Source organism: Marmota monax, unplaced genomic scaffold, assembly GCF_021218885.2.
Source record: "Marmota monax isolate L192 unplaced genomic scaffold, Marmota_monax_Labrador192_F-V1.1 WCK01_AAM20220418_F8-fsc00102, whole genome shotgun sequence".
Taxonomy (NCBI): domain Eukaryota; kingdom Metazoa; phylum Chordata; class Mammalia; order Rodentia; family Sciuridae; genus Marmota; species Marmota monax.
Window position 1 is genome coordinate 2,625,008 of NW_026692494.1, and position 23,316 is coordinate 2,648,323.

Genomic DNA, 23,316 nt, shown 5'->3' on the forward strand with positions numbered 1-23,316 from the left:
ACACCTCGGATCTGGGGGCACTCGTGCCAGCGTCACCCTGGGTGAAGGAGCCTGGTTGCAACCCGCACTCAAATAGTGCAAAGTAAGCATGGGGCAAAATGGCAATCCTGAGCGAATGCACGTGAAAGGGTCACAGATGTTCATTACCCTACTCCAACGTCTTTCCTGAAATCTTTGAGAAATAAAAAAAAAAATCGAGGGGAAGTCTCCCAAAAGTTTAGGGGAGAAAAAAAAATGTGTGGAATGAATTAACCTTCTGGGAGTCAAAGATTCCTCTGAGAATCAGATAAAATCCAAGACATACCCTTTAAAAAAAAAAAGTCCCCTGGATTTTCCTTCAGGGGACCAGGCTCCTCGGGGACCCACAGACCACGGGTCAGAACCACATGCCTCACATAATAGGTTCAAAATGCCTAAAGGAAGTTATCAAAATTACAGGGCACTGAACAGACACAAAAACGCTCAAAGCATTTGCACCCTCAGCAAAATGGCCACTCAGCAGATGAGGCAGAGCTAACTTGGATGCCAGGCAGAGGTGGCCGCTGCTGTTTTGTGACATGAGATGAAGGGGAAGCTTTGAGAATTCACTGGAGTCCTACCTATGACATACTGGACCTTAATAGATGCCCTCTACATGGCCATCATCATCATCATCATCACTGGCCACTAACAGGATAAGTTTGAGGCCGTAGCTTCCCTGGAAGGGCCCTTGTGGACATGGAAGATGGAGGGGCAGGGAGGGTGCTGACCACGTTCTGGGAGGCTGGGGCAGGGGTGGATTTGCCCTTACCACAAGGCCCCGGAAAGCCTTCTTCTCGGTGATCCGGTACAGTCCTTCTGACGTCATGATTTTGATGTGCTTGACCTCAACATTATACCTAGAACCACGGAGAGAGAGGACCAGACGAGAGGCCCTGATTCTGGAGCCAGGCCTGTCCCCGGCCAAGCCCCAGCCCCAGGGTGTCCCCCCAACCTCGGAATATACCTCGGAATAGTCTGGCTCCTTCAGGGAAGGGTGAACCTTGTCCCCCCCAAACCAGAAGCTGCCCCAGTGGAATCCCTCCCCTGGGGATGGCTCCAAGCCTTCAACTCCTCCTCATATTCAAGAGGAACCATCTTCCCTGACTCAGAACCATTGTGAGATCTCAGAAAGAAAGCAGTGTTCCTGAACGTATGGGAAGAAACCCCACTTCCACCAATATGGGAGACAGAAAATATAAAGGATATGGGAGAAGAGAACCGTTTCTGCCAGTAAGGCAAACTACAGAAGAGAAGAACATGGAGGAGGCTCCCACTTCCGCCAATATGGCGGCCTACCACAAAACCCCTAGAAATTCCTAGGGGGTGGGGATGCCGGCCTCTCAAAAAGGTAAGGGAAACCCCAGAGACCAAAATAAAGATGAAACTAAAATCCGAGCAATGAGAATGAGAGCTACCCTAGCCGGTTTGCTGATCTTGGTAACCAAGAGCTTGTCTCGGCGACTGGGTGGAAATGGAAAATGAGTTACTGGGCCCATGTGAGGTGGAGAGCTGCTACTGTGGCCTGCTTACACTCCACAACTGGACTGTCCAAGGAGCTCCACTGTCAGGAGGGAAACTCCTCACATCAACAGAGAGCAGGTGGCGAGAAGGCTTAGCCATCTCAGACCCAAAGTGGAAAAGAATTCTCGTGTGCATCTGGGGCTTGAATCTAAACCACCTGTGTAGGCTGGGAGGCCACCCAGGTGGTTTGACCCACATGTCAACCAAAGAAAAGAAATCTACCTGTTGTGGGTCCCAACAAAAGCAAGTACAAAATCTCCGGAGACCCAGACAGAGTAAGAGTCCCATCGATCAGATCATAACACACTGGTGGAAATGTAAATCAGCACAGTCATCATGGAGAATGGTATGAAGGTTGCTTGAAAGAGTAAAAAACAGAACTACCCCGTGACCCAGCTGTCCCACTACTGGCTATCTATCCTACGGAAATGAAACCAGCCCATCGGAGACACCTGCACCCAGGTTTACTGCAGCATTGTTCACCACAGCCAAGGCCTGGAATGGACAGAGGTGTCCAGCGACAGATGAGGAAGCTGTGGTCCACGCACACATGGACTGTACTCGACCACTCCACAGAACAGATAAATGTGGACAAACTGGAGGACCTCACGGTAAGTGAAATAAGCCAGACAGAAAGGCAGATGCCACATGTTCTTATCCAGACGTGGAAACAGAAAAGATGGTCTCAAAGAAGAGAATAGAACAGTGATGACTGCAGGCTGGGCAGGGGCGGGGGGCTGGATGCGGTTCCCAGCAGGGCCCAGCGGAGGGAGTAGGTTCTGATGTTCCTCGGCACCGCAGGGCAGACACCGTTGACAACCCACAGCCTCTCGAGCCTCCACGTGAATCATTTCTCTTTCATGTGAGTTGCCCATCGATTAGAAGGAAGGAGAAAGAGAGAAGCACCCAGGGTCCCGCAGGAGCTCAGTCAAGGTGGCTGTCCTTACTGGACACTTTTATAAAGTAAAGACCAGGTGTTCTTCCCGGGCCCAAGCAGGGTTCAGGTCACAGGGAGATGGGCAGGGAGGGAGGAATTACTTAATGCTGATGGCAAATTCCGCTGAGTCTTTCACCCTCTGCCGCACCAAGAAGGTCCCGTCTGAGCGGTTGGTGAGGATGTTCTCTGCGCCCGCGCGCTCCATGGGGCCAGCGTACCTGCGGAGACACACCAGGGACAGGGGCCACGGGGCGGCCACCTGTTAGCTCTTGAGGCTGCCTCCCCCACCCACCATGCTGTGTTGAGCAGGCCGGTGAGTCCAGCAGGCCTCAAACCCCGCACCAAGCCCCACGGGGGTCATGCTGAAGCCCTGGGGTGGGCACTGGCCATCAGGCTTGGGCAAGTCACCCAAGGTTTGACACATGGGTTATAGGGGACGGCTCAGTCTTTGGGGTCTGGCTGGGTCTCTGGAATTTGGCCATTACTGGCATTTTGCTGGGTGCCCACTGGATGTCCATCTCTGTGGTGACCAGGATGGAAGTAGGGTAGAAAGACTGAGGCACCCACCTTGGGTGCGAAAAATCCCAGTCACAAATAGTAATAAAATGGTATTTTAATGCAACATTTTAAAATCAAAATAAAAGAAAAATCAGCCATAAAAAGTAATGAAGTGCGGACAGGTGCTCCGTAGCAGGTGCACCCGAGATATCCTGCTCAGTGTCACGCATGGGACTCCAAGGACAGGAAATGTCCAGAGCAGGGAAGCCTCGGGGAAGGAAGTGGCTCCTGGGTGCCAGGGGAGCTGCAGAATGGATGGGAGTGACCATCAGGGGCCGCCTGTCCTTCTCGGGGGCAGAAAATGCTTTGGAACTAGACAGAAGTGGTGGAAGCGCACCACTGTGTGTGGGAAACACTGAATAGACGTGCACATGTGGACCTGTTCATGACGTCAATGTGAACACACAATACGGTAATGTGCTAGATATGTGCAACATGCAACCAGGTATAACATACACCACGAACTTAAATATACATGCAATATAAAATAACAGTATTTAAACGTAAATGTGCACTATAAATAATAAGTGTTCGTTACTTTAGACAAAATATAAATATACTATCAAATAAATATGATGTGTACTAAAATACATGGTCTGCAATATGCTACAGATGTAAATGTGCAATATGAATAATAAATATTAATTGTTTATAATATAACAATGTAAATATGGAATACAAATGTAAATAAATATTGTAATAGATGATAAATATATCATAAAATTAAATGAATGTAAAACTACAACATATGTAAAAATATTAATTATATAATATGTAATTATATAGACTATATGATGATTTAAACATTATAAAGGTAATATAAGATGTATAATGATATGAGATAAAGGTACATATGCAATATAAATAATACATGTTGATTACATAAAATATGTAATTATATGTAATATATAACAATGTAAATAGTTAATATTTAAATACTAATTTTATGAATCTAGCTAATTTTCTGAATTTCATCTTGGTTATTTTTTTTAATGAGTGCAAAAAAATCCATGATGACTAAAACAGATTGTAGGGGACAGCTATTGCTTGGAGTTCCATCCTAGTGATCTTGAATCCTGTGTTTTCAATTTTCATATTTTGCTCATGGCAAATTTTCTGGCTTGTTTTTGATTTTCTAAGATGTTGCATTAGCATATCAGGTATCTTCATCTCGTAAACTTTGGGCTCCACCCTTGAATTTTGCAGCCCAGGTCAGCCTGGGTCATTGACTCGCCCTAGTCCCCACCGGCCAGCGCAACTCCAGACCTGGTTGGAATCCAGACTCGGGTGCTTGCTGTAAGCACTGGGGGAAGGGCTGTGCCATGCTAGACCCCAACTTCCTTTTTTGAAAAGAGGGGCATTCCGCAGAGGGATGTTTATGACAAGTGACATTAATAATGCACAAGACTGCTGCACGTCAGAGACTCAGGAGAGGGAGAGGGCTGGGCTCCCTGCTGGGACCCCCAGAGCCAACATCCTGCAGCCTTGGGTTCGAACCTCACCCCCCTCACTTCCTCCACATGCAACACGGGATAAATCACTTCCCACCTGAGCTCCCTTTGCAACAAAGGATTTCTCCTCAGCCAACAGGGGAGTGAGAATTGCCTGTATTTCAAGGGGTAATTGTGGGAATTAAGTGAGCTCATTAAAGTGCTGACACAGGGTCATAAAATAACCCCACCCTGCAGCAAGCCTGCCTGGGAAGGAGGGTAAACGCCCATCCTTTCACGTGCTGCCCACAAAGTTAGGCAGAAGACCCAGACCACGGCGTCCAAGGCCTCCCCCAAATCAGAGGTGTTCAGATGCTGGGGGAGGATGTTCGCCTTGGAGGGACCCTGCGATGACAACCCAGCTAAAGCTTAGAAGAGCGCCTGGACAGGAGTAGAAGGAGTTTAACACTTGGAGCAGATCCCGTTACGAAGCTGCTTCCCAAAGAGGGAAACTGAGGCTCAGGTCAGCTTTACAGCTGGGCACGGGATTTGAACCCAGTTTAGCAGGATCCAGGAGCCACACCTGCTCAACATCCAATACGTGGGCAAAATAAAAATGAAATCAGAGGAAAGGAAACTGCCATCATCATCATCATCATCATCATCATCGTCGTCGTAGCTCTCACTGTGACTATTTTCCTTCCATAAACTCCAGGTCGGGAGCTTTCCCTGTCTGTCCCCACCCCAGCAGCCCTCAGCCCAGGGCTGGACTGTCAGGTCAGCAATCAGGGCTCAGAAGACAAGGAGCTGATTGGCCTGGGGGCCCCTCCCATGCCCAGCCTGGGGCCCTGCCCCTGTCCTACTTACCAGAGATGGACAGACAGGTCCTGAGGAGGGCCCTAGAACAGAGACAGACACCAACTCAGGGCCAAGGCCGCCGGGCACCTGCTGCCAACCTTGGTTCATTCCCTCCCTCACACCACCAGCATGCGTTCCGACAATCATGTGCCAGCCACGGTGCCATTCACCGGGATCAGGCCTGCAGCGGAGCAAGGGGGTGCTGCCCCGGCACAGGCAGGGGAGGGGTCCTCCTCCCACCTGTTTGATCAGGGCCCTCAAACCAAGCACAGTGGAAATACTGAGCACCCGGCTCTTTACAGAAAGCACGTGCCAGACCTTGATCTAAATAAGTGTGAAAGTGCACACCTCACACCCACCCCCAGAAAAAAGAAAGACCGTAAAACAGCAAATGCTGGTGAGGACGTGGCAACTGTACCCAGCGCACTGTTGGCAGCAATATTAACTGGAGCAGCCTCCGTGGAAAACCGTTGGGTAGCTCCTCAAAAAATCAAAAGCCATAATTGCAAGGTCTCCAAGAGATATCTGCACACCCAGAGTCACAACAGCATTGCCCACAATGGCCAAAGGACGGCACAACCAGGTGTCCAGGGTGGAAGATGCGAGCGTCCACACCCTGGGCTGTTACTCAGCCGTCAAAAGGGAGGAAGTTCTGACACCCACAACATGGGTGACCTGTGTTCACTGGGACAGGCAGACCCCCAAGGAACAACTACTGCAGGGTCCACTCCCAGGAGATCCCCAAAGTCGTCAGATCCAGAGAGACAGAAAATAGAAGGGTGGGTGCCGGGGGCAGGGAGGGGACAGGGGTTAGTGTTGACTGGGACGAGAAAGTTCTGGAGCTTTGTGACACGTGACATGCTCAGTGCCACTGGATCATTGGCAGTGGTAACTGAAAGATGATTAAGTTGGTAAATGTTCTGCGATGAGTGTTTTACCACATTTAAAAATAATAAAAAAGGAGGACCCACCACCTCTGCTGAGTTTTAAATGCTTTTTATCACCCCAGAAGACACCCCAGGCCTGTCACCTCCTCCGCAGTCAGCCCCCTGGGGCTCCAGGTGACTGCCAATTCACTTTGAGTGTCTGTGCCCTTACCTGTTCCAGAAAGCTGGAACCTAATAACCACAAGTGAACTGAACTTCACTGAACTCTTCATTGGGAAACAGTTAACTTTATGTTGTGCAAAGTTCACCTCAGTTGTTGAATAAGGAAGGTGAGACGTTCCAGTCCAGTGACAAGGAGAGGTAGGTTAAGGTGGGGGATTGGGCGGCAGAACAGCGAGTACTGAGCCTCTGGGGGAACTGCAGTCAAGCAGGAATGCACATGCAGATCTACTGTATTTGCAATCAGAAACTCCAGACAGGCATGATAACAATCACAGCAGTGGTCGTGTCGTGAGGTGGGTAGCAGCGGAGGCTAGGGATCTGGGTGGGATGGACAGTGGTAATTTGCTGTATCTATTCTCAGAGCTTTCGGTGTAACAGGAGAGGAGGCCACGGGCAGTCTCATTTGGAGGCAGAAATTGGAGAGGTGCTCAGATTCGGTTTCTGAATACGAGGCCCCATGACAAAGCACCTTGGAGAAACGGTCAACTCCAAGACTGGGACCGGGAAAGTTCCAGATGGACCTGGTACTGTGTCAGAAAATAAGGACATGCTCAAAAAGTGATGGGGACACGTCAAAAGGACAGAGGGACCAGCCTGACAGGGCTCCTGCTGGGACAATTTTAAAGTAAGAATCCACAGCTATTCCTCATAGATGATTGATGGATGGATTGATTTGCTGATTGACAGGTAATGGATAGTAGGTAGATAACAGATTGACTACATGTTTGACAGGTAGGTAATGGATAATGGGAGATAGATAAATGGTGGATGGATGGATAATGAATGGACAGAGATGAATGATGGATAGATAGGTGATTAATAGATCATAGATAATGGACAGGTTGGTGGATAGACGGGTAGATAACGGATAGATGGATGACGGATAGATGATAGGTATGAATGGGTAGATAATAAGTGGGTAATTGATGATGATGAGAGAGAACAGACCAGATGGATGACAGAGAGGTAGGCAGACAATAGATGAGACAGATAACAGACAGACAGACAGGCAGGGAGACAACAGAAGGATAGTCAGGCAAATGGGGTAGAGACTAGCTTCCTTACAGCAGACGACCCCCCGATAAATTTGGAAAGATTGATGAAGTAGGAAGCTCACAGTGTAATTTGACAGTGGAGAGATCACCGGACCCAAATCTCTCTATGACATTTTTGGGGAAACTGACAAAATCTAAGTAGACAATGAACTAAATCAGATTATAATGTACATACTTCATGTTTTTTAAATCACACTATGTATGATTCCCTACAAGAAGGTTCCTGGTCTTACCAAGTGTTAGGTAAATGGAAAATAAATCCACAAACTTACTTTTAACTGTTTCAGGAAAAACAAATAATACATGTGTAGATTCGCACCCAGGAGCCCCTGAGGTCACCCAGGAGCCCCTGAGGTCACACGCGAGCAAGTGTGGGGGGGGGTAAGGCTGGACGGGGGTCCTGCTGCAGACCGCTATTTGGACTGTGAAGTGGAGAGTGGGGTCATTTCTGGGACTGAGGGAGGAAGGGGTGTCCGAGGTCTGGGGAGAACGGCAAAGGTGCACAGCAATTGTAAAGAGTGAGCAGAGAAGAGCCGCGAGGACAGGGGACAGGTGTGTCCATCCAGAGTGGACAACGTGTCTTCAGGACTCGATTCAGCTCTCCAAGGGAAGCCAGGACTGGCCCACCTTCTGGACCCCTCCTCCTTCCCGCACACCTTATAAGGAGCCCCCCCCCCACACACACACACACACATAAAGAATCTGGGAGGAGGGGCTGATCTCCCTCCTGGCTCCATTCTGAGGTCACCTGGCGGGGCAGCAGAGCAGTGAGGAATGACCCATCTGATGGTCCTCAGGGGTGTCCTCCCACATCTGCCCGCTCCCAGGACCCTCTGTGGCCCCCTGCCCTCATTCCATCCAGGCTGAGGCACTCACGTGGACATAGGGCTTCACCCTGTTGCAGGGAAACCAGCCGACTTCGTTGGTAGCTGTATTCCTGCCCTAAAACCCAGAGACAGAAACATGGACGGAGCTCATTGCTGTGTGTGTGTGTCTGTGTGTGTGTGTGTGTGTCCACCCCTCTGCCCAGTGGCCACTCTGCTTGCCCATCTACCTCTGGATGGCCCAGAAAGGTACCAACCAGTATCAGCTTTCTGGCCAACTCAGAAGGACCACCCCTGGAAACCCTGTCCACGTCCCCACCCCAGGCACCATCTCCAGAGTCTAGGAGACAGGACCCTACTCCCCGAGGTCACCTGCACCCATGGCCTCCCACAGGGTCCCCCGTCACCCCAGGGCCCGAGCCCGTACCTCCCACCAGTTCTGCTCAGCCTCGGCCTTCGTCAGCTCCACGATGTCACCGGGGCTGAGGCGGAGAAAAGGCCCGAAGGCTCCGGGAGGCGGGGGGAGCCCGTAGTACTCCTGAAACACCTCCATCTTAGGCAGGCCTGGGGACAGGAAGGTGGGGCACAGGTGAGTGGCACGCAGGGACTTCCAAAGCTGTCTCTCACCTACCAAAGTAGTTGAGAGTAAAAGGACCAGCAGCGCCCCGGGGTGGCAAGGATGTGAGAAACCGGAACGTCTGTAAATTGGGATGGAGCTTCGCTTTAGAGAATGGTTGGGCAGGATGTCAACAGCTAGGCCAAAAGCTAAAGCTAACCCACGTCCACCCGGGGCCCAGCAGTTCCACTCTAACACACACCCAAGAGAAATGAAAGCATGTCCCTTGGAAGTCAGGAACAAGAATGTTCACAGCATTTATTTGCAATGGCCTCAAAGTGGCAACGAACCCCGTGTCTTTAATAAATAGGATGGATAAACAGATTGTGATATGGTCGTACAACGGAATAATAGACAGCAATGGAAAAGCATGCGCTACTGCTGCAAGCAACCACATCAATGAATCTCAGTGACTTTGTGTTGAATAGAAGAACCAGATGCAAAAAGAACATACGTGAAACCACCCAGGGCTTCATTGGTAGGAAATCCAAAGGCAGGCAAAACTACTCTACCACGAAGGGGTAAACAGTGGCCCTCTCTGGGAGACATGGTGCTGACTAGCAATGCTGTCTGATAAAGTGTTCTGTGGTGATGAAATGTTCAAACTTGTGCACATCAGACATGGTAGCCACCAGCCACAGGTGACAGATGGCACCTGAAGTGCTAGTCTGAGTGAACAAAGGTTAATACTATTTAAGGGCAACTCATTTTATTTTATATTGGACATTCCTGTTTTGAAATGATGAAAATGTTCTAAACCTTGATCCGATTGCTGACTTCATGGTCGTAAGTTTGCTGAGCCAAACACTCAAGACTGATTCCCTCTTTGCCCCTTACAGCATGTGTCTTCTGTCTTGGTGCAAAGCATATAGGCTCTGAGGTATGGCTCAGTGGTGAGCGCTTGCCTGGCACTGCCAGAGCCCGGGTTCCATCCCCAGGACAGGAAGAAAAAGAAAAAGAAAAAAATTCCTCACCCTCTTGTAGGGGTAAAGGATCAGAGGTGGCCCAGCCAGCTGAGACTACAGCGTGGCGCGGTGGGGGGGAAGTCAATAAGAAAAGATGGTCGAAGAGAAAGAAGATTTTTTGTTGTTGTTGTACTGGGATTCAACCCAGGGCTTTACCACTGAGCCACATCCCCAGCCCTTTTTTTGTATTTTATTTAGAGACAGGGTCTCGCTGTGTTTCTTAGAGCCTGGCTTAGGCAGGCCTTGAACTCGAGGTCCTCCTGCCTCAGCCTCCTGAGCTGCAGGGATTACAGGGCGTGCCACCACACCTTGCTAGAAAGAGGATCTTAATCAGCTTTGCCACGGTCCTTCACAGCAGCTGAGCAAAGTCAGTAAAGAAATCGCGTTGCTATTTCTGAATGGCCCTGGGTGTCAGTTCCTTGGGACTGGAACTCGGGGTCACAGTTATAAGCCAGGCATGACGTGAGCATTACGTGATTATCAAGATCAGTGCCTGGGTCCACACCCCTGGAGCAGAGACCAGCTTTCCTGCCCTCCCCGGGCGGCCCCCTGCCCACTCACCAAGTTCACTCCTTTTTCTGTCCTGAGCCCTTCGATGCAGCTTATCCTGTAAGGAGAGAAGGAGAAGGCCAGCAGGCCCTTAGTGCCCAGCCCGGCCCTCAGCCCATCGCTGTCTCCCCAGCAGAGGACAGGGCCCACGGCTGGGGTCTCCTGGGTGCTGCCCCCTGTGGTTTCCCATGCACAGAAGGAAGCAGGTGTGGGGTGGGGGGGTCTCACCTTCCTCATAGTTCCGGCACAGTCTACGGGAGGAAAGGAAAGCGTTAGGGTGGGGAACCCCCCACGGAGAAGTGAGCCCACCTCCCCTGCTCCCTCCCGCTGGTACCTTGCCCGTGTCGGCCACACGGAGGGACCCTCCCCAGACACTCCTTGTGTGCAGGTGCCCGGCACCGATTGCAGCGGTAGCCCTGGTAGAAGGTGCCTCTGGAATGCAGGGGGAGGTGGGGGAGAGTCGGCACTGTGGACGGGCTCGCTGACCATGCTGCCCACAGCGCGCGTCCTCGCCAGAGGCAGAGGGACAGGTCAAGGCGGGGCTTCCCAGGATGGGGGGCTCTAGAGGGGAAGGGCTGGCCAGCCTGGGCCCTGGGCCCCCCCGCCCCAGCGCCCACCTGAGCAGCATCTGGCAGGCTTTGCAGGAGGTGGTGTCCTCAAAGGAGAACATCTGGAAGTCGTGCCCATTGGCGGTGGCGTTCTCTGGGTAGATGTTGGAGCTGAAGGGAAAATATAAAAGCAGAGAGGATGGACACTTCATCCCTCTGCAGGCTGGACAGAGTCCCCGTGAAGATGGCCCGCCCGGTTTGTCAGATCATCTGCAGGTGGATCTCCACCTCTGCCTGTGCTGACCAGTGGGGCTGGGAACATGCGCAGAGACGGGGAGCACAGCAGTAGTGGCCAGGGGCTGGAGAGATGGGTGGAGTGTGAGCAGGACGGGCAGGGGGTCGCCAGGGTGGGGAAAAGGTTTGCAGTTGAGAGGTGATGCCACACAGCACTGTGAACGCACTAAATGTCACAGAACTTACACTATGAAATGGTGCAGTTGTTACGTGAATTATATCTCTGTAGGAGGAAGAAGATGACAACGATGGAGAAGAACGAAAGGAGGAGAAGAGGGAAGAGGAGGAGGAAAGGAAAAGGGAGAGGAGGAGGAGGGAGGAGGGAGGAGGGAGGAGGGAGAGGAAGTAGAAGAGATTTCCAAGCTGGCAGCTGAAGCTTCACAGAATCTTCACATGCTGAGGTTGAATGAACCTGGAGCCCCTTCTCCCATTTTCCAGATGAGGAAACTGAAGTTCAGAGTGGTCTCATGGCATGTCAGGACAGAGCAGGGATGAGAGCCCAGCCCTGCACAAGCAAGATGGAGTCCTCTGAGGACAGAAGGAGGGAGGGGAAGGGGGACTCACATGGCCATCTCAAACTGCTCCATCCACTTCTTCTTCAGCTCTCGAGTCTTGAAGAACAGCTCATAGCCCTGGGCACCTTGGTCCTCGATCAGGAGGAACATGTGGCTCCACTGCAGAGAAGAGCTGGGACTGAAGGCACCGTTCCCTGCAGAAGGTGGGGCCCTGCACCCATGATCCCCTCCCCCACAGGGACAAAGGACTGTCTCTGCCCCTCGTACGCTGCCCTCCTACCCTTGTCAAGGGCTGCCTCGGATGTCCGAATACACACGCACAACCACAAGCCACACACACACACACACACCCCACAGAGATGTCATTGATCCATCAGTTACTCCAGAGCATTTGCTGGGAGATGAGACACCTGCTAGGGACCTGGGGACAGAGCAGTGAGCAGGACCTGCCCCTGGACTCCAGCCTGGAAGGAGAGACAGACCCACAGGCTGGCAGGTTCAAGAGAGCAATTAGCACCGGGAGGGAAATAGGGAGATGTGGGGAACCCCGAAACAGAGGAGCAGCCAGGGAGGGGAAGCTTCTGGGAGGAGGGAGAAAGGAAAGGGAAGAAAGAGGGCCAGCAGCAGGAGGGACAGCGGCTTGGCCCAAAGGCCACGGCCACAGACAGCACCCTGGCCAGCGGGCTCTGGGAAGACAGCCCCTCCACCCGGCCCCATTCTTTGTGGAAAGCATCGCTGTCTTTTTCTTGCTTCCTACAAGAATGGAAGCACCACAGGAGAAGGATGGTAGCTGCTTTGTTTCGGTTTTAGCCCCAGAGCCTAGAAGACCCTGCAGGATGTGCCCTGGGTGCTCAGTGGGCTAATGAACACCGTTCTGCGCGCTCTAGCAAACCCGTGTGCGCACGCGCCGAGCAGTCCAAAGGCTAGGTGCCCAGACCCGAGCGGCCCCTTGCAACCGAGGACAAGCAGGCGTCAGAGCCCCACCTTCTTGTTCTCTCGGTCTCCGGAGGAGTCATCCCGGATCTGGAAGCTGTGCAGGTTCACAAAGACCTTGAGGTCGTAGGAGTCCCCCCGGCGCTTGCAGATGAGCAGAGCTTTGTCCAGCAGGAACGCGTACCTGCGGGTCACGGGCGGGCGCCACGGTCTGACCCCTCCCAACCACTGGCACCTCCTTCCTAGCCCCAACCTCCTGTCCCTCTAGCACTCTGACGTCCCTTCTCCTCCTCCTCCTTGGCCCCTTTGGCCAGGGCCACTGTTACCCTGACCTCACTCACTTGATCCGCCTTGGCCCAGCCACCTGTCAGCCTTGGCTCTACCCACCCACCCGTCCTGGCTCCACGCGCTGGTTGGGGGACCCCATCCGTCTTTCTAGAAATCAGACTCCACCCTCATCCCTACCCAGGCTCCTCCCCAAATCCACGACGAGGCCAACCTCCAATCGATCTAGGAATCCGGGCTCCTCAGTTCTAAGCTGGTTCCCCCCACTTTCCCTGCCCCCTGCCCCAGCTCCACCCCATCCAAGCTGACTCCGCCCACCTAGGAACCTGGCCCCTCCCCATCCGGCTCCACCCCAGACCCAAGCTGCCCCACTCACCTGTCCGTCTTGGTGCGCCTTTCCACGGAAGTGATCTTGAGCTCCCCGTCGATCTTGGGCCGGCCATAGTTGGCCAGAGACTGGCCCTACGCAGCACACAGAGGGTCTAGCAAGTGACGACCAAGAAGGCGACAGACCCCTTCCCATGTGACCACACCCCTGGCCCACCCTTGTCCGCGCCCTCACCAGGTTCTCAATGGACAGCTGGAAGTGGGTGATCTGCCGCAGGGTCTCGTTGTCCCTCTTGACCTCATTCACGCACTGCGCCAGGTCCTGGGGGTGGCACAGGAAGAGTGTGGCTTCACACACACACACACACACACACACACATACACGGCGCAGTCCTTTACCTGGCCCAAGATGGAGGGTCAGCCCCCAGTAAGAGGCTCACAGAGAGTCTCCGCAGCATGCGCCGCGGTCAGGCCCACACCCCACTCACCCTCATGGCGTCCAGCGCCAGCCGCAGGTTCTCCTTCTCCACTGTGTCCTGCGTATGCTTCACCAGCTCCTGTGGGAACCAGAGTCAGGCTTCACCTGGGCCTGCCCACTGCTGGGGGACTTTCAAACTGGGCTGGCCCACGGGGTCCTCCTCCATCCTGCTCTCCCTGGAGGCTGGGATGTACCCGAATGACCCATCCCAGAGGGCCCTAGCGCCCCAAGCCGGGGAAGCCAGCCCCAGCGCCCCACAGACAGGCTCAGGTAGGCAAAGCCAGGCTCGAGGACCCGCTGGTGCTGGCACCTGGAGAAGGAGGTGGTACTTGAGCACCCGCTGCATGGGCACCATGAGCAGGTCCCGCAGGGTGAACCTGCCATTGTTGGCGCGCTGAGAACATTCCTGGGGGACAGAAAACAAAGGTGTGAGGGAGAGGGGGACCCTGGGGGCCAGGATGAGCCCAACGCAGGGGACTGCAGCGGACAGACGTGAATGAACACAGGGCACCTCTCCACCCAGAGCTGGGTGCTTCTAGCAAGGGACACCAGAGGGGGTCACCACCGATCCCCACAGGGAAATGAGGGGCCCGCCAGGAGCAGCTGAAGAGCACCTCAAGGTGGCCAGTGCTGCTGGGCTGGAGGCCAGGCACTCTGCCAGCCGAAAGGGCCGAAGGGGAGAGGGGCCCGCCTAGAGGGTCCCCAACCTCATTGTCCCTAGCCTCTCTGAATTTCCACTAGACACACAGGTCCCCTCAGGGGTCCAGCTCAGGATCAGGGCTCAGTGGAAGTGCAGCCCCACGTGGGACATGGTGCTAGGGCTCAGTCGGGGCTGACGGTCAGCTGGGGGTCACCATTTGGTCCAGGGTCAGGATTTCAGCTGAGGCTGGGCTCCGGGCGCTGGTCCATGTCGGCCCTGCTTCATCTCCTCCCCTTGGCTGCCTAGAACATCCCTCCCCGGGACCTTGACAGATCCCCAGTTGGAAAGTGGAGCCATTTCCAGCTCAAAGAGAAGAACCCCCCAGAGGCAGCCCAGCCCCCACCTCCAGCTTCATCTGCACGTCCTCCCGGGCCGTGGCCACTTGGTCCAGGTGCTTACTGGCAGACTCCACCTGGCTGCAGTAGCGGCCATAGACAAGGAACCTACAGGAAGAGGCAGGCCAAAGGGTAAGGGCAGATCCCCGAGCCTCAGTTTCCCCATCTATAAAGTGGGCCTAACACAGCACCTACACAGAGTTAGTGTAACATCAAATGAGATAATACACATGCAGCTTTCAGCAGAGAGCCTGACTTTAGTCTCTGCCCAATGTCCACTTATTTAGCAAACACTTATTGAGTGGCTACTGTGTGCTGGGCCCTGTGCTAAGCGTTTTATACCTTGATTTATTCAACCCTCCCACAACCAAGTGAACTCTGATTTACAGACAAGGAAGACGACACACAGAGAGGTTAGTAGCTTCCCAGTATCACACAGCACAGCTGGGAACTGAACCAGAGATGGGAAGCCCCTGCCTGGTCTGTAAGCACACAACAAAAAGTCCTTCCTGTCCAGTGGTCTGATGGCAAGCTCTCCCCAAGCCCCACCCAGGCAGGGCAGGGGCTCCCAGGGCTCTGATCTGGCCAGCTGGGTCTCACCTCTCCTTGTATTTGATGAAGACTTGGTACAGGGTGGGTGATCCAGGGGTGGCCAGGGCCTCCTTCATCTCCTTTAGGAAGAGGGTGTGCACACGAAGCAGGTCCTACTTGGAGGAAGGGGCGAGGACTGGGGTCAGAGCCTGGGGCTCGGGGACGGGGCAGGCCAGGTGACACCCGTGGATTATCCTCCACTTGGGACAGAGGCCCAAGAGGGCTGGGGATCAACGGGCTCACCTCGATGTTGACAAAGATGTTCTCCATGTCCTGGGGCGTGAGGAACCGCTGCAAGGGTTTCATGAAGTGCTGAGAAGGGGGAGAGAGAAAGTGAGGGAGGCTGAGACCCTCCCCCGGGCAGCCCCGGGGAGACTCGGACAGAGACAGAGACAGGGGACAGAGATGCGCAGGCAAAACGTCAGACAAGAGACAGATGAGACAGAGAGCTGGCCAATGTCCACCCCGGAGCTTGCGCCTGAGTGTTCAGATCAGAGTCACATCCTAGCCTCATGCCCCTCCCCTAGGACAGGCCTGAGGCTCTGCCACCACCACAGTGTGACGGAACGCTGTGCTCGGTGACAGAAGCTAGATGCCAAAGAAAGGCCACACGGCCTGCGACTCCCCATAGGAACATCAGGGACAGCCGACTGACCACAGGGGCAGGACGCGGACTATTGATGCTGGGGTTGGGTGGGGGTGACTTCCTTGGGAGATGATGGTGGCCCAGGGACAGGGCACTGGGCTCATAGCTCACCCTGCCTGGGGTGCTGCAGGGGCTGGACACAGGGACGTTAATTAAATCTCCACTGGCTGCTTGACCAAGGGACAGAGAAAGGAAAGACAGACAACGGAGAGAATGAGGAACGGAGAGGGGCAGCCACCCGGTGCGGGAAGCCCGAGGTGGGTTAAAGGACACCGTGGAGACAGCCACCCTGAGGAGGGGGGACAGGAGAACCAGGGACAAGAGGAGGACACAGAGAAAGGTGGCAGGAGGAAAGGCAGAGGCCGCCCGGCCACCTGCAGGATGGAGCCCAGGGTGTCCGTGTACTTCTCCTCCGTCTGCTGGATCTCCCGCAGGCAGCAGCACCGCTTGTCGTACTCCGTCATCTTGGGCTGCGGGCGGGGAGGACAGCGGGTTGGGACCCGGGTGGCCCTCACCACGCCCAGGCCCCCCGTGGCCCCCCGGCGCCCCTCGCACCGGCATGGGCACGGGCTCCGAGCGCATGAGGTCCTCGTAGATCTCGTCGCCCTCGGCCTCCTCGTTCTCCACGCAGTCGTACAGGTCCTCGTCCTCCTCCGCAGTGTCGCTGTGGGGCTCCGAGTCAGGCAGGCCACCAGCCCCCAAGCCAGGGACCCCTCGGACCCCTCTGTATCAAAGCTGTGTCCCCTCATACCCCCCAGCCCAGGGCTGTGTCCTCCTAACCTAGGGCAGGACGGTGTCCCTCAGACCCCTGTGGCAGGGTGGTGTCCCCTGAGACCCCCGGGCAGATCCATGTCCCTCAGAGCCCCCCCACCCCCACACCACAGCAGTACTCCCATCGCCTCCATCCCCCGGGGCCTGGTACTCACTCAATCTGGTCAGACAGGCCACTGTAGATGTCTTCGTCACCCAAACTGTCCTCCTCAGTGGGGAAGGGCCTGGGGGCCAGAAGGTGTGAGCCAGGGGCCTGGGGCCAGGAGGGAGGGGCTTCACAGGGGGATTGGTGTCCCCGTGGTTACTCACATGATCCCCTTGTTCTGGGCGATCGGGGTCCAAGACAGAGCAGAGAGGGTGCAGATGACCTAGGACGAAGACCGCCTGCTCACAGAGCCCTTCCCACACCCAGGCCAGGGCACAGCCTCCAGGACGAGGCCGACCCTGAGGTGGACCTCAAGCCTCCGGGGACCTTAGGCACCCAGCTCACCTTTCCAAAATCCTGCACATCAAAGAGGTCGAAGGCCTCAAAGAGCTCACTCCGCTTGAGGCCGAACTTCTCTCCACAGGTGGACAGGAAGGTCCGGATGTTCTTAAGGCACAGGAACTGCGGGGAGAGAAAGATCGAGATCCGCTGCCTTCTGAGAAAGATCAAGACCCTCCTGAAGCCATCTACCCTCCTGGACCCCCCCCCCCAGTTCAATTTACAGAACATGAAATTAATCCCTAACACATGAGCAAAGTGTAGTGTAGGCAGTAACAGGACTGTTTGTCCATAAAAAGAAATGACACGTTGGCATGCTAAAGCGTGGGCGAACCTTGGGACCCTCTGTTAGACCAAAACCCCAGGTCACGTATGGGCTGATTCATTCCACAGGTGCGGAATCCCCCTGAACGTCAACACACTCTTTGCCTTTTCAAAGCCAGTTTGGGTCAGGTTACTGTGGCTGGAGTCTGAAGGACATTAACTCACGCAGAAGTCAAGCACATAGACATGGCCCTGGTTTTCACAACCTGGCTCTGATGAAAAAAGAAAAGGAAGCTCTCTTGAGGTCCTGAGATTCTAAAGCACTGTACCCAACTGTCCACCACCCTCCCTGGCGTGCAGACTGGTTCTCTCCCTCAGCCCCCAATACTGTCCCCGAGCCAGTGTGAACCAGGACTCCTGGGGCATTTTCATTAGAAGGTCTAACTAAAATGCACCTTCCACAACCATAAGTATGTGCTCCAGTAACAGGAAGTGTCCAGAAAGGGCGAATCCATGCCAAGGAATATTATTTGGCCACAAAAAGGAATGAAGTACTGTTTCCGGCTACCACCTGGGTGGATCTTGAAAACAGCTCAGGAAAAGAAGCCAGTCACAAAGTACCCCGCCCTGTGTGATTCCATTCAGAGGAAACGTCCGGAACAGTTCTGGAGACTGGTCGTGCAAGAACAAGGTGCAGGCAGGCTTGGTTTCTGTTATGTTCTGGATGCGTGGTGTCCCCCAGAGCGCACGTGAAACAGTGCCAGAATGTTCAGGGGTGGAATGGTTAGATCATGAGAGCTGCGACCTAATCCCCTTGAGTGGATTAACTGGGTGTCACTGTAGACAGTCGGGGTGTGGCTAGAGGAAGTAGTCCCTGGGGGTGTGCCGTTGAGGTTGAAATTTTGCCCTGGTGACCGGAGCTGTCTCTGCTCCTGGCTGCCCTGTTCTGAGCTGCTTCTGCCCTGATGCGCTGCCTCGCCTTGGGCCCAGGCTGAGGGGTTGGCCAGCCTTGGACTGAGCCTCTGAGCCTCTGAGCCAGTGTTAACTGTTCCTCCTCCACGTTGCTCTTGTCAGGTCTTTTGGCCACAGCAATGAAAAAATCTGACTGATCATTTTCTTCTGGGGCCTTTGTCCTGGGTTTGTGGACACATTTCCCTGTGTCTGCAGTGCTTCTCCCTCTCTCTGAGTCCTGGTCTCCTCTTTGTGTAAGGACAACTATGGTGTTGGACTGGGACCCACCTTCATGACCTCATTTTTACTTCATTGCTCTGTAAAGATCCTAGCTCCAAATGTGTTCCAAAGTCCAGGCCTGAGGACTTCAGTGTATGAATTTCAATCCAATCCACAGCACGGAGGGGAACTGCATTCTAAACCGAGGGCACAGCGGGGCAAAGGCCCTGAGGCAGACCAAGCCTAGGCTGTTGGTGCAGCAGCTCGGAGCCCGTGTGGCGGGAGCAGAAGGAGTGAACATGGGGGGGGTGGGGGGTGGAACGTTTGTTATTAAAGAATTAACTGTCATTTAAACCTCTGTGTCTGTTACCATTGGACCGTAAGTGTCCCCAAAGGCCCTTAGGCTACAGGCTTGTTCACCTAGCCTGTGGGACTATTGGGAGGTGAAGGAACCCGTAGTAGTGGAGCCGAGTCAGAGGAAGCTGGGTCACTGGGGGCTATGGGACCAGGCCCTTCCCGTCTCTGTTTCCTGCTGCCTTGGGGTGGGCAGCTCCTCTGCCGGGAGCCATGGCGGTCCGCCTCACCACGGGCCCCAAACAGTGAACCCAACCAGCCACAGAGGACAACCTCAGAGACTGTGAGCCACTGTGGACCTTCCCCCACCCAGGTGGTCATCCCAGGTCTTCTCTCCCAGGGCTGGAAGGCTGACCATGGTGCCTCAATGGGGCTGCCCCAGGAACAGCACCCCCCCGAGGTGCCCAGGTCCCCAGGTCCCTGCTCCAAGGCCACCTCCTCCATGAGGCCTCCTCCCACCACCTATTGGAAACCACACCCCACACTCCGGCACCTTCTGCTTAGTCTGCTGTCCCTGACTGTCCACCTCCCCCAAGAGAGGTGCCAGCCTGAGGAGGCCGAGCCACGGTCTCCCGCCATCATGACGTCCAGCACCTGCAGCAGGGTCCCACAGGTAGCAAACCGGACACGTTTGACAAGTGGGCAGAGGTGGCGGCCTGGGAGTCTGTCCCTCAGCAGTGAGACAGGTATGCCTCACTCTGCTTCACGGTGGCGCATGTTTGACAAATGGAAGGACCACGGGAATCTTACCGCGGAGCAAGAAAAAACCCCTCTTCCAACAATTCTCATGACACTGCAGATTTTGTCATGATTCTTCTATCTGTTGTGGGGATGTACAAGCAGTGACTTGTGGCAGTAGCACTGCAGTCATTCTGGGGTGCCCGTAACTGCACCCAGACAAGGCGGCAGACAATCCACACAATCTGACCACACCACAGGCCCCAGGACCCGCCTGTCCCTCTCCTTAACTCAGGTGACAAAGCAGCAGCCGGATTCGAGAGACTGATTCTAATTTGGAAAAAGCTTCTACTGCACATGAAACATTCCCAGGTGGCACCACAGGCTTCAGGGAGAGGTTCCAGGAAAGGAGGAGCCCGTCCACGCAGCCAACGCCACCACGGGGTCTTGCTTTAAGAAACTGCCACAGCCCACGACATCCAGCAACTCCAGTCCGCAGCCACCAACGCGGAGACAGGACCTTGCACCAGCAAACACACTGTAACTTGGAAAGCTCAGATCATTCCTGCCGTTTTTACCAGTAATTTTTTTTTTAATGAAGGGACAGCAATGTTATTTTGGACATAATGCTACTGCACACTCGATAGGCTACAGGATGTGTAAACACATTTTATGTGACTGAGAAACCAAAAGCTTCCTGTAACTCCCTTCCTCGCGGGGGTCTGGAACCTAACCTGCAAGCGCCTGCCGTCCTGAGCCTCCCCTGCAGCATGAAAATGTTTCTTGGAAGCATCGGCTGGAGGAGGGCTGGGCACGGCCAGCTGAGTTCGCAGCCCTTTCCACCGACAGGAAGCAAGCTGGGACCGGGAGGGACCTGCCCACAGCTGTTGACAGTGAGAATGAGTCTGTGGGGAGCCACTGGGGAGCGCCAAGCCCATGGACCCTGGAGCCCACCTCTCGCCCCCAGCTGTGTCTCCTTGCCACCCGCGTGGCTCCGTTTCCTGCACTCTGCAAAAGTAAGGCAGAACCTCCCAACCCTGAAAGGCATTCTTCTTCTTCTTCTCATTTCTCAAGTAATGAAAATGAGGCAGGGACTCAGCCAGGACGCAAGTCAGACACTACGACCCCAAAGCCCGTGCTCAACCTGGACGCCTCCGCCCCGCACGCGAACAGATTCCATACAGTCTCCACTGGGTAGTGGCTTCTTGGTATCCAGGACCCCCACAGACGCCAAAACCAAGGATGCTGGAGTCCCTAATGTAAAATGGCATGGTGTTTGCACAGGACCTCTGCATATCTTCCCGTAGACTTTAAATCATCCCGAGATGAAGTAGGATACCTAACAATGTAATGTTATTTGAAAACAGTTGTTGTGTTGCATTGTTTAGGGAACGATGACAAGAGAAACATCTATACGTGCTCAGTGCAGACCCAATTTTGTCCACATATTTTTAAAATCCGAGGTTGGTTGAATCTGAGGAGGCAGCACCCACAGGTATCACCATCTCCCTCATTTCCACCTTCAGATGGTATCTTCTTAATTGTAGCCACTTTTCATCTGAAGCACTACATTTGGAACTGGACTCTAAATTTGGTTTAACATAAATTAAGTGTATCTCAGAAGAGATATCTGCCAAGGTTGGTGGCATGCCTGAAACCCCAGCTACTTGGGAGGCTGAGGGAGGAGGATCACAAGTTCAAGGCCAACCTGGGAAACTTATCAAGAGCCTGTCTGAAAAATAAAAAGGGATTGGGTATGCAATTCAATGGTAGAACATCCTAGGTTCAATCCTCAGTACTGCAAGAGAGAGGGAGAGGGCAGGGACAGAGAAAGAGATCCTCTCATCCTACTATAAAAGGAAAACCAAGACTATTACCTGTAAACAGAATTGCCTTAAAATCTCTGTTATACAATGTTATTAAACTCAAACAGATCCTGTTTCTTGCCTAAGGCTCTGACCCCAGGCCTGTTCTCTGTCAAAAGAGATTAGCAACTGTGAGAGAAACTTAAAAGACACAGTAGCAATTCCACAGCCATTTGTGATTTAAAAAAAAGGAAAAAATATCTTGTGACAAAGCCGGTTGGAAGGGAACTTCTGTAACCAGGTGAAGGTCATCTTCAAAAGCTCTAGAGAAAAATGTTGTAGCCAATAGTGAAATGCTGGAACAATTCCCTTTGACATGGGAACTGAGGTAAAGGTGCAGAGGGCTGGAGAGGGGTCTGGCTGTGCATCAAATTCTGCCACACTTGTACCCAACAGAGAAGCCAAACAGAAGAAGGAGAGAGGCACATTGGCAACCTTCACGGAAACTACTCCCGGCAACTCGGAAACTCCCCAAAATATATGGATACATCCCTACCAGTAATACAAGGTTTCTGAATGTAAATCCAATAGGCAAAGTCCACTGCATGTCGGTACATACACAGCAAACAGAAAATGTTGCCTAAAATATAATATTTTTCAAAATCCTAGAGTCAGCACAACTAACCTATGGTGATAGAAATCAGAGCCGAGCCGTGGTTGCCGCAGGAGCAAGGGGAGGGTGGCGAGGTTGACTCAAGAAGGCCACAAACAACAACGGAGAGGTTCTGCATCTTGATAAGGGTGTGGGTTACACACGTGTGTGGCGCTGGGACTGATTGCAAGGCAAACCCAAGAATTTAGCAAGTCACCAGGAAAATCGGGCTTTGATTTAAAAAGGAAACCATTTAGCATTTGCCTAAAGATGTAAACCAAGCCACACACGGAACAGCTTACAAAGCTAACAAAAAGAAGTGTAGACCCTGTATGAAGAAAAGTGTCCTTGTATTGAAGGACATGGGGAAAAAACTACATAAATAGAGTAGAATGTACACCAATTCTTATCAAGAAAGATTCAATTGTTTAAAATTCTTAACTCCAAGATTAAGCTCTAGAATCAGTGGAATTTCAGTTAAAATCCCAAAAGGATTTTTTATTGAATTTGATGCTTTAATCATATTTATGTGGGAAAATACAGAATCATGAATAGCCAAGACAGTCCTGTCCTAGGACAATCAAGGACAACCATTAATGTGATGATAGTAGCCAGCTTCCAAGAGAGCCCCAGAGTCCTTGGCTCCCCGTGTGCATGAGAAGATGGGACACACTTTTGTAATCCCCTCCCACAGTGAACCAAGACTGACCTCGTGTGATGAACAGAATACAGTGAAAGTAACAATAAGTGACTCTTCAAGGTCATAAACGTCCCTGTGGTTCCCACTCTGTCTTCTTGGGTTACTCACCAGCCGCCATACTGTGAGGCTGCTCAATCAGTCCTGTGGAGAGGCCCATGTGGCTGGGCCACCTGAGAAGCAGCTCCCCTGACTCCACTCAAGCCCTCACACCAGAGCAGCCCCTCCTGCCATCTGGGTTCAGCCTCATAGGAAACCCCAAGGGGGAGTTGCCCAGCTGAGCCACTTCAGAATTGCTGATCCACATAGCACATGAGCATAATAAATGCTTTTCTGACACTCTCAA

General features: G+C 53.3%; 1 protein-coding gene across 1 annotated transcript in view; it reads right to left on the reverse strand.

Moving 5' to 3' along the window:
• The window catches only part of Vav1 (vav guanine nucleotide exchange factor 1), a 49,046-nt gene that overhangs the window by 5,214 nt on the left and 20,516 nt on the right, over positions 1 to 23,316 (reverse strand). The window contains exons 2-24 of the mRNA XM_046443901.2: positions 17,357 to 17,473; positions 17,176 to 17,234; positions 17,022 to 17,090; positions 16,651 to 16,759; positions 16,470 to 16,565; positions 15,693 to 15,761; positions 15,459 to 15,562; positions 14,867 to 14,966; positions 14,134 to 14,229; positions 13,834 to 13,902; positions 13,581 to 13,667; positions 13,395 to 13,480; positions 12,785 to 12,917; positions 11,850 to 11,959; positions 11,061 to 11,162; positions 10,778 to 10,875; positions 10,672 to 10,694; positions 10,456 to 10,501; positions 8,741 to 8,877; positions 8,366 to 8,431; positions 5,335 to 5,366; positions 2,581 to 2,697; positions 791 to 878 (exon numbers count right to left, since the gene is read on the reverse strand). Coding sequence (XP_046299857.1) covers positions 791 to 878; positions 2,581 to 2,697; positions 5,335 to 5,366; positions 8,366 to 8,431; positions 8,741 to 8,877; positions 10,456 to 10,501; positions 10,672 to 10,694; positions 10,778 to 10,875; positions 11,061 to 11,162; positions 11,850 to 11,959; positions 12,785 to 12,917; positions 13,395 to 13,480; positions 13,581 to 13,667; positions 13,834 to 13,902; positions 14,134 to 14,229; positions 14,867 to 14,966; positions 15,459 to 15,562; positions 15,693 to 15,761; positions 16,470 to 16,565; positions 16,651 to 16,759; positions 17,022 to 17,090; positions 17,176 to 17,234; positions 17,357 to 17,473 — 2,013 coding nt within the window. The remainder of the gene's footprint in view (positions 1 to 790; positions 879 to 2,580; positions 2,698 to 5,334; positions 5,367 to 8,365; positions 8,432 to 8,740; positions 8,878 to 10,455; positions 10,502 to 10,671; positions 10,695 to 10,777; positions 10,876 to 11,060; positions 11,163 to 11,849; positions 11,960 to 12,784; positions 12,918 to 13,394; positions 13,481 to 13,580; positions 13,668 to 13,833; positions 13,903 to 14,133; positions 14,230 to 14,866; positions 14,967 to 15,458; positions 15,563 to 15,692; positions 15,762 to 16,469; positions 16,566 to 16,650; positions 16,760 to 17,021; positions 17,091 to 17,175; positions 17,235 to 17,356; positions 17,474 to 23,316) is intronic.